Here is a 10,700-nt window from a genome sequence, read left to right as displayed (position 1 = left end):
GTGTGTTTGGGACCATTTTCATAAGGAACAAATTAAACTACTGCCAATCAGATGCTTTCCAGATAGTACTGCATGGTCGATGCTCAAAATGCCAACAATTTTGACAAGATCCAGAAGACCACTGGCTGACATGTAGCCCCAAACTGCATGTATTGTCCAATTCACCCAGAAATGTTCAATAACCTTGTTTCCAAATACAACCCTGCATGTCTTATTACACATTGCCACTGTGTCAGTCTTGGCACAGACTCATAAACAATCCACCCAGGACTGTTTAGTTGGATGTGGTGGCTGTTTTGTTAAACGTGACATTAACAGCATCAACTGGCTTCTAGATGCCGACTCATTTAATAATGAACTAATGGACAGAGTAAAAAAAGTGGCCGCAAAGACTACTTAGGTGAAATCATTATTTGTTACCCCACACGTGACACATACGTCACCTCACAGGCCTGTGTGGTAGTACCGTGCTGCCTTCAGGTCCGTTACGTAAACAAATAATTGAAGACGAAACGTGAACTTAGGGAGTTTTAACGGTCCTCCTCATGCTGTTAAGTGTTAAGTGACTTTCGTTGGATTTCTAAAAATTAAATAAAGTGTGTATTGCTTTTCCTCATGAGTCGAGCCATTTACTCATATCACTAAGTGTCACTGAGAGTTAAAACTCGCAAATTTCCGGTAGCTATAAAAGCAGCAGCAGTGACGTCTCCTCCTCCTCCTGACCGCTGGACCTGTTTGTAGGTGTTAAGTAAGTTCTGATTGCAGAGCCAGTGCCTTAACGTCTACGACTGAATGGTATGTGATGTGTGAAGAAGGGCTGATAGCATTGGTTGTCAGCAGGGGGTTATATAGCAAGGTGAAGCTAACGGAGCAGCTAATCCCTAATCAGCATTTTTGCTACCGTTAGCTTCAGCTAGCTGGTGCTGTGTATTCATCTGCAGCCCACGATAGCATATGACTCAGATGTTTCACTGAGAACATCCACGTTTATGTCAGCCAGCAGAGCTGCATAAATCGACTGAGGGAAAATCAGCAGGTGAAACCGGTTCATGGGTTTTCATTGTCTCCCTACCGCATAGGTGTCAAACCTAATTACATTTGGCCCGCGAAGCCATAACAAATTACTATTAGAGCTGGCCTACTGGTATTATACAGCTAATATATATATATTGTTTAGTATTAAGCTTTGCTTGTTCCATATTCAGTTTTCCAGCAAAACTTATTTGAGTCCATAAGAAAAGATGCATTCTTATATCTGGAGGAAGATTTTTTTTTTTCAATAAATATTAATGTTAGCCCGCGACTTTGTTCCAGTTTAGAATTTTGGCCCACTGTGTATTTGAGTTTGACACCCCTGCCCTACCGGATAATATCTCCCCGGTATTGCCCAGCAGTACCCGTGATGGGACAGTGGGCTGAAGCGAAGAACATCTGCGCCACCTACTGTTGCAGCTGTAGGCAGTTAGTTTTTTTTATTGCAATGTATTGACCATAGTGCAAAATATATCAAAGCCCTAAGTTGAAAGTTTGAAAATTAACTTTAAGAAGAATGTAAAGATCCGAGATAACCACGCGGATGTCTTGCTAGACTTAATGTGTATGAAACAAATGCAAAAGAGCAAATGTTTTTAAAATTGTCCATTTATTAATTTTGTTATGAATGTATTGAATTGGTTTGTTAAAGAATAATTCTTCTGTTACAAATTTAAAAAGTATTACATTGAGTGCATTAATAGTTGTTACCACTTTTGAAGAAGTACATTGCCCGATCCAGTTACAGATAATTAATCTCCTAATTAAATCGGTGTCTTGCCACATTTTTGGCTGCACTTCTTTGCATTGAAAACCTTAAGTTTTTTTTTCCTTTTTAAAGTGATCTGATGAAAGTAAATTCACCAAAAGGCACAAAGCAAAAACAGCGTTTAACAGTTAATTTGCCAGACTACATTCTTCAGTTTGGGGTGTAGATGATAACTGATGTCTTGTTTAAAAAGGAAAAAAAAAAAGAAAAAAGCAGGACTTTGTCCTTTACTAGAACGATAAAACCACAGTTCATCCATGTGGAGGTATCTAACTCAGCACAAAGTCATAGTCACAGCAGCAAAGTTATTGCACAAAGCTACAGGTTATACTGGGAAAGCAGAAGTAAACTAACTCACTTTCTTTTAATTGCCTTTCTTTTTGTGCAGCATGAGCATTGCACGACAGGTCCTGAACTGCTCCAGGTTTACATGTCGATCAGCTCACGTAACCTGCAGAAAGACGTTTACTACTTCACAGGTAACAGCACTTTAAAAAGATTTGAACTGTGCCACAGAGGGTATGTGATATGTGGTTGTTAATTGTAGGGGTGGGTTTTTATAATCGATTTATCGATTAAAATGGATTCTGGCTTGGATAACGTAAAATCGATTCATTAAAATCCTGAATCGATTTTTTAATATAAATTTATTTTGCCCGAAATGCCAGAATCTCTGGTGAAATCTCAACAACCACCAAACAGCTAAGACAGTAAATGAGAGCAGGAACACGGATTCTGCACAAAGACTTAAACACACAGCGCAACCCGCGGATCAGAATCAGTTAGATGTCGCCTTTCTCACGGTCGGGGCTGAAAGCCGACAGCTCGCTGATTCTGATCTGTCGGCGGGTCCGCGCTTTGTGTTCACGCCCTTTATGCGCTGATTCTAAAGCTGTTAGTTTGATGTCTCTCCAAACAATATTGACCGAACCAGCAGCAAAAGAAGATCCAAACTACGCTTCACATAAACATTGTCATGTATTCACTCTGACTTTTACTTTCGGAATTGAATCGATTCTAGAAATCTAGAAATCAGTGACGATACCCAGCCCTAGTTAATTGGCAGGATACACTGACTGAACCGATTTGTTTGCGATGTTTGTAGATGTATAACTGGAGAAGCTACACAGCCACCGAGCAAAGTCCTGAAACTTTGACGTTTTCTCAAGATTCAGCTAGTTAACGATTATTTTACCACCACTCCGATTTCCTCTATGTTGGGTGACTGGATATGATTAAGTAGCTGAAGTTGTCATACTGTTTTGTATTTTGTTGCAGCACGTAATGATGTCACGGCACACACATGCCAAAAGAATTGAAGGACTGGACAAGAATGTCTGGTGAGTAAAGCATTTGTATGTCTTTATAAGAGATGGCAGGAGTTCTGTTAACAGACCACTTTTGTACCACTTTCAAATATGAAAATATGCCCTTTGTTTGCCCATTGGTCAGAAATATGTACTAATTTCTGTTGTTTCTAGTGAAGCTTTTATTCCTGTGTTACTTTAGGGTGGCTTTCACGGCACTGGCAGCCGACCCATCTGTTGTTAACCTGGGCCAGGGCTTTCCAGACATTCCTCCACCTTCTTATGTCAAGGAGGCGCTAGCGAAGGCCGCATCAGTTGACAGGATGAACCAGTACACCAGAGGCTTTGTATGTCTTTGTGGACCACAATCTGCAGAGTTTCGTGTGTTAAAACTCCCATACCATCTTAATGAATACTGTATTATTATGAGAGATTTGCAGTAACTACGTTGTTCATGGTTTTTCTGTTCTTTCACTTATGCTCTGTGTTTATTGAAAAGGGGCATCCATCTTTGGTGAAGGCCCTCTCTCAGGTGTATGGGAAGGCCTATGGACGTCAGATTGATCCCTTAAAAGAAATTTTGGTCACGGTTGGTGGCTATGGTTCCTTATTCAGTGCCATCCAAGCTCTAGTGGAAGAAGGGGATGAGGTGAGGACTTCGCTCCCTTGCTTCATATTCAGAAACGTTCATATTTACGTCCATAAATGTTCTCCCAGCACATTCAATGTGTAATTTCCCTTCTTCCAGGTCATCATTATTGAACCTTTCTTTGATTGTTATGTACCTATGGTTCGTATGGCCGGGGGCAAGCCTGTGTTGATACCGCTAAGACTTGTAAGTATGGCCATGTGTTTAGTTTGCATCCCCAAATACAACTTAAAACAACCTGCAAAAAATAATATAACCTATTCTGTACAACATATAATTAAACTATTAACACGAGAAAAGAGAAAATTCACTGTTAGAAAGATGTGCTGTGCTGTAAAGAGTTCATCTGAATTCAGTGCATGGAGCACTGTCTACCTGCTGCTCCGGCCTGAGGATGTTAGCAGATGTCAGTACCTTTAACACAAATCTTCAACATTTCAGAAGTCTGGAAAGAAGACGATCACAAGCGCCGACTGGTTTCTGGACCCAGATGAGCTCGCAGGTAAATTCAACTCTAAGACAAAGGCCATCATCATCAACACTCCCAACAATCCCATTGGAAAGGTAAGCACACAGCTAAGTTATCTGTCACTGTGTTTGAAAAAGCTACTGAGACCATGACCGTTGCTCTGACCAGTTCGTTCCTGTCTTCTTCCTGCAGGTTTTCACCAAAGACGAGTTGCAGATGATCGCAGACCTCTGCATTAAACATGACACTCTGTGCTTCAGTGATGAGGTTTATGAGTGGCTCGTCTACAGGGGACACCAGCATGTCAAAATTGGTATGTGTATTGGTCAACAGGTATTTCTCCAGCTACAAACATGAAATGTTATTAGGAGCGACGGCCATGTCCAGCTCGGAGAATGTAATCAAGATTGTGCATCAAAATGACGTTTTTCACAAACTGGCGTCTGCTCCTATGTGTTTTTAAATGATTAATTCTAACCGAATTGTTGAAGCACATAATTACTTTTTACTTTGTATTTGACATTTCAACATTGTTTTCTCTCTGCAGCAACTCTGCCTGGAATGTGGGATAGAACTGTTACTATTGGCAGTGCAGGAAAGACGTTTAGTGTGACTGGATGGAAGGTAAGTCGTGTTAAGCCATGTTATTATTTAACAATGACTTATTTAATCATTAATCTGACCTTGTTGTGACATTTGTATCTTCTAGCTTGGTTGGTCTATTGGACCTGAGCACTTGATGAAGCATCTTCAGACAGTCATGCAGAATTCCCTGTACACCTGTCCCACACCTCTGCAGGCGAGTCCACCAAACATCTCAGTCATGCAGGCTCTTGATTGTACTTCAGTTCTAAAGTTGTTTTTTTCTTGTCAGGAGGCAGTGGCACAAGGTTTACTCTTAAACTATGAGGTGATGGATCAGCCTGAGTGTTATTTCACTTCACTGGCAGATGAACTTGAAGGAAAGAGGGACCGCCTGGCTGCCATTGTGGAGGAGGCTGGCATGACTCCCATAATCCCAGAGGGAGGCTACTTCATGCTCGTGGATGTCACAGCTCTTAGTGAGTTACTGCAATTTTAAACTGACATCGCAAAACACTTAGTTATATGTGACTTTGCAATGTTTCTTACAGTTTGGTATTGTGTTCTAACTTCAGCTGGGTTTAGTTAACAATTTTCTGTTTTCATATTTGTACTGTGTGCTTTGGGGTGGCTGTAGCTCAGGAGGTAGAGCAGTTCTGCTAATTGGAAGGATGGTGCTTCGATTCCTGGCTGCTCCAGTCTGTATGCCAAACACGTGAATTTTGGTTATAAAGAACCTCTATAGAAAAAAAACATAGGAAAAAGTGTCTGCATGAATAGGTGTGAATGGGTAAATGAGGCTAGTTGTATAAAGCACTTTGAGTATCTAGGCTGAGCAGAAAAGTGCCTTATAAGAACCAGTCCATTTCCCATTTCCTTTAACTCAAAAAAGAAGGTAATCTCAACTGACGGTTGCTATTGATGTAACAAAGACAGTTACATCATTAACCCTAAAAAAAAAAAAAAACTTCCCCCAAAGGAGTTTTTTATATGCAGGAGAACTCTGGCTCAGTGAGTGGCTCAAACGAAACTTCACACAACAAATGTCATGTACACCGTTTGTTTTTTGGTGTCCCCAAGTGACCAGAAAATCTATTAATGCAAGTTTGATAAAGTATGCATATGCAGGGTTTGACGGGTGCTTGAAACCCTTGAAAATGCTTGAATTTTAATGTTGTCTTTTCAAGGTTTAAAAAGTGCTTGAATTTCAGATGTGGTGCTTAAAAGTGCTTGAAACTGTATTTCATTTACCACAAAAAACTATCTGACCGAATAGTTTTCTTATCAGATAGAGAAATAAAATGAGTCGCAAAGTCTAAAAGCAAAATTTCTCCGCCTGGGCTGCCTAGCACTTCTCCATGTCAGTCTGTTTCAATGTGTGACCCCGCCCCTTCCCCGGACAGTTGGGGATGAGTGCGCTAACAAGCCTGGAGATTGCTGTTTAAATGAGTGTTTGATGGAAACGACAATGGTGGAGTTTGCACTCTCGAGTCACATGATAGGTGAGTCCTAGTAAATGATTTTTGAGAATGTGTACATAACACATGCAAATTTTCAAAACTATTATTTTGCTAGCTATCAAACTTGCTGGAGAAATGACTGAAATGCACTGAGTGTGATGTAGTGCGTCAGCGCTGTTATAGCAGTTAGTCATGGCATGGTGATTTATGGAATATGCTGTGAATTTAGCTAACATTACTTAGTAGTAGCAGTAATGTGAGTTCACTCAAGTAAAAGGTTTAAACATTAGTCCGATACTTAACTAACCAACTTAAGGCTTAAGGAAATAATGTAATAAGAGGGACTGATCCATATGGGCACAAAGAATAGCCACTTTTTTTGTGCTACCGAATTTCCCTGGTTGTGCATTTTTCTATGTCTTAACAAAAGGGAACAAAGGACATTTTTAAATAACATTTTTAGTTTTAATTTTTACATGGCCTTACTGAGGTGCTGCTAAGTTAAACATGCATTCATTTTTTGGTAATGTGCTGGAAAAGCTTGAAAATGGACATTGAAAGTGCTTAAATTTGACCCTGTAAAATGCGTATGAACCCTGCATATGTAGACCGTCATGTGGATAACTTATGAATACTAGATCAAACAGATTCCCATGCCTGTGTGACAAAACCAGCCCAAATGCCATCCCATGAATTAGCCGGTAAGCATAGTTGGTAAGGCCAGACAGGTACAGTGGTTGGAGAGTATTACAACATGTTGTGTGTGTACTTGATAATCTGCAGTCAGTTAAGTGAGATTTGAGTATAAATATATTATTCATTAAATGTAATTTTCATAAGAAATGGGATGGAAAAATCCCCAAGCTGCAGCAACACTTCAAAAATAACCCAGTAAGGATCTGCTGACCTGACGACTGGTCAGTGAGACTGTTTCTTACCCTTAAAATGTATATCCCCCCCCCCCTCTCTGTGTTCATTATAGATCAGGACCTTTCACATATGGATGAGGATGAAGCCTATGACTACAAGTTTGTGAAGTGGATGATTAAAGAAAAGGTAAATATTTCTTCATTCTACTATATTGAAAGCAACATGTTTTTAAAATGCTTTTTTAAAAAATGGAAATATATATTTCACACAGAAACTTGCAGCCATTCCAGTTACTGCATTTGTTGGAGAAGAGTCTACGAAAGACTTTGAGAAATATATTCGCCTCTGCTTCATTAAGGTAAACACACAAAGTGTCAATAAACACAGTACCTCTAAAATTATCCAGTGAAGATGAATCTTGGCTGAGGTGCAGTTTTTATTTTTCCTCCGTTTCTCTTAACAGCAAGATAGTACTCTCGACGCAGCGCGGAGCATCTTGAAGAGCTGGACGAAGGTTTAACGGGAGGTGCTTCGGAAGACTTAAACTCTACACTAACTGGAAAATAGCCAAATGTATTAGAAGAGTTGAATATAGAGTACATATTTTGAACTGTACAGTGTGTTAGGAGAAAGGAAACCCAAATATTGAATAGATGAAAAAACCCTAGTCAGTCATTCTGTTTTTGGCTGTTATTTGTAGAGAGTTAAATCATGAAACACAACAGATTCTTTCTTCTTGTTCTGTTGTAACTGTGCCTTTTCTGTGTCCTCTCTTTCCAATAAAACTATGGGACTGGTTTGTTAAAACTTTATTGTGATCAAATGTTTTGTGAAATTTTAGTGCTAATCATTGGATTAACAGCAATCTGCTGGTACCAAACATCCATAAAGGTTTAAGACTCCTTTTAAAAAGTACAGTTATTAAATGTATTAATAAAGATGCTGAAGATGTAGCTCCCAGGCAGGAGGAAAAGGAAGGAGATACATGAATATAGTGAATGAGGACATGCAGAGGGGTTGATTTATTAGAAGTGGATGTTAGGGATGGAGTGAGCTGAAGGCCGATGATGCACTGTGGCGATCCCTAAAGGGAGCAGCCCGAAGAAGCTTGAGAATTAAATGTATTGACAAAGTTTGGTGTTATTTTATTGTCTGCTTAAATCATTTGATTTGTTCTCATTGGTGCAGTTTGTTTTGCAGCGCAGGCATGCTCACTGTGAAAAAGAACACATTAAGACATTACTAAAAAAATAATAATAAAATACAGTTAAAAGCTTTATGGAATACATAGAATCCAGTTAACTAAAATACAGTAAAACCACTCAGAGGGAAAACCAGTTAAATTTTTTGAACCTGTACCAACGTCAGTTTTAATGATCCAGGAACAACACCAACACAGGGATATGTTCTTACCTTTTACTCCTAGTTTTGGATGTGAGATAACATTTGAGTATAGAGGACTGTTTTCAACTGTTGGATTAGAAACTCTTTTTGTAATGTATGGGAACAAGTGAACAATCCTGGCCAAAAACAAAAGGTCTCATACAGCATTGTGATACCACTTGCCTTTGGCATCACAACCATTCAGGTGAGTTCATAACTATCTAGGAGCCAGAAAGAAAAAAAAAAGTCCAATTAGGACTCCCTCTTAGTTAAGTTGTCTTATAAGATTTTTTTGCAGTCATTTTGTTCTCATTTCAGGGTAATGGACTAAGGTTTAATTTTGTAAAAACTAACAGAAATGAGATTGCATGTCAAACTGCTATTCATACCACGTGACTGTAATCATGTTGCTAGCAGTGTAGCTGTGTTACGTGGCTGCTAAGCTACAACTTCGGCCCTCAATTGACAAAAGTTCAGTGTCAGCTTGAATACTTATAAAAATGTGACGTCCTGTGTCGTTTTAAAGCTGTTAATGCAGAGGCCGTGTACTCAAACTTATATAAAATGCTTAAAAAATTTTCCGGGATCCCCATGAATGCAACCTTTATTGCCATGCTCCTGAGCACCAAAACGAATTGCACTCAAATGCATTGGGGGAAAACACCTGCTCAGCCACCACCTTTATCCTACTCTACAATCCGCTTTCAACATTTCTACTCACCCCTCTTTTCTTTCTCTACTTATTTCTCAACAACTAGTCCTTTCCCATCTCTGCTTCCTGTCTTTATTACATCCTCTTAGCTAGCACCAACAACAATCCCGTTCCCTCATATTCTAGCTCTTCTACATTTTTTTTGTCTACCCTTACATCATATCTTTGGCTCTAGTGTCACCTTCTGCTATGACATGGAACTACATCAACTTGACAACAAATACTTCCTGGTCATTGCAACCCCAACAGGTTCACTTTTTTTCCTTTCATTTACAACTGCTTTTAATTCCAGTTTTCATTCACTTTAGCAGTTGAAATTACAAGTTACAGTGCGCTGGACCAGGATGTGAACCAGCAGTCTGCTTCACAAAAAGTATACCCCTGTAAGCGGGCAATACAGTTTTATACCACAACAAAAACAAGTATTCTTATGACTCTCTTCTTCTGGGTAGCGACGTGGAAGTCCTGTCATTTCCCCCTGGGGATCTTCTGCTCCACTCCATCCACGTGTAAGCTTGTCTGAATCTGTTCCTTTCCTGGAAAAAAAGACAGAGAAAGAAAAACACCCCCTTAGCCTAACCTGGATTATTAATATTATCTAGCAATTCTTAGCCTGTTATTTTCTGCTTTTTATCTAAGTCTGGGAAATTATATATGATGTATGTAAGTTTCCAGTGGTTTCATTTATACTGACACCTCTATTTTATGTATTTAAGTTTCACCAGTTGTTACTTTAGTACCCTTGCTGTGTATGATGCACTCTTGAGTATGTTTGGTGACTCATAATGTGTAACAGTAATCTTCTGCACATACATTGGGCTTGAGCTTCCTTATGCAGGTAATCTGGAGATGCCATTATAGCACACGTTTTTGAACAGGCTACCCATATACTGAAATGCTACAGGGTTTGAGTCCGTACCAGATCACTCCCCCGCTTTCTCCCTCCTGCCCTGTCTGCTCTCTACTGTCCCTGTCCATAGCTATAAACGTACAGTTAAACAAAAAGGGAAACTAATTATTAGAATTACGATTCAGATATTTTAACTTCTCATAGGTATAGTAATCATGACTTTCATGAAACAATTCCACAAAAAGATATAAGCATGTGTAAAGATAATCATGTTAGTGATACAGCAAGAAATGTCACAGCTTAATTGTTTAAATAATAAAATGAGTGCTGTACATACATTGTTGATACAGCAAAAGTAGTTAAAAAAATGTGAAATATCTAAAGGCTGCTTGCGACATGGAAACTGTTACCAAAAATGCTATTCCTAGATAATGATGTAGTAATTTTGTGTTAAAAGTAGTGGATAAATAAATAGATATCTATAGTAATTACAGTAGTTAAGAAAATAATCAAAAATAAATTTTATATAATTAATAGTTAGTTGATCATAGTTTAATCTATTTATTTGTTTATAACATTACAAGAAAATGAAGCACTGCTGTGAACCACTTGGGGGA

General features: G+C 39.0%; 1 protein-coding gene across 2 annotated transcripts; it reads left to right on the top strand.

Moving 5' to 3' along the window:
* The first annotated feature begins 530 nt into the window (after window positions 1-530).
* Window positions 531-7,945, top strand: LOC102776483 (kynurenine--oxoglutarate transaminase 3-like). 2 transcript variants are annotated; one of them, XM_006790465.3, is made up of 14 exons: window positions 531-748; window positions 2,190-2,280; window positions 3,080-3,141; window positions 3,311-3,455; window positions 3,608-3,757; window positions 3,857-3,943; window positions 4,199-4,321; window positions 4,419-4,539; window positions 4,774-4,850; window positions 4,936-5,025; window positions 5,101-5,287; window positions 7,251-7,324; window positions 7,410-7,496; window positions 7,602-7,945. In XM_006790465.3, the coding sequence occupies exons 2-14, from the start codon at window positions 2,191-2,193 to the stop codon at window positions 7,656-7,658; spliced, it is 1,350 nt and encodes a 449-aa protein (XP_006790528.2). In that variant the 5' UTR covers window positions 531-748; window position 2,190; the 3' UTR covers window positions 7,659-7,945. The 2 variants fall into 2 exon arrangements, with proteins under 2 accessions (XP_006790528.2, XP_006790529.2); XM_006790466.3 differs by having other exon boundaries at window positions 531-795.
* Window positions 7,946-10,700: the final 2,755 nt, after the last annotated feature.

The sequence above is a fragment of the Neolamprologus brichardi genome, chromosome 23 (genome assembly GCF_056152115.1).
Source record: "Neolamprologus brichardi isolate AB-2024 chromosome 23, ASM5615211v1, whole genome shotgun sequence".
Taxonomy (NCBI): Eukaryota; Metazoa; Chordata; class Actinopteri; order Cichliformes; family Cichlidae; genus Neolamprologus; species Neolamprologus brichardi.
Note: the sequence above shows the minus strand (reverse complement) of the source record. Positions and strands in the feature narration are given on the sequence as shown.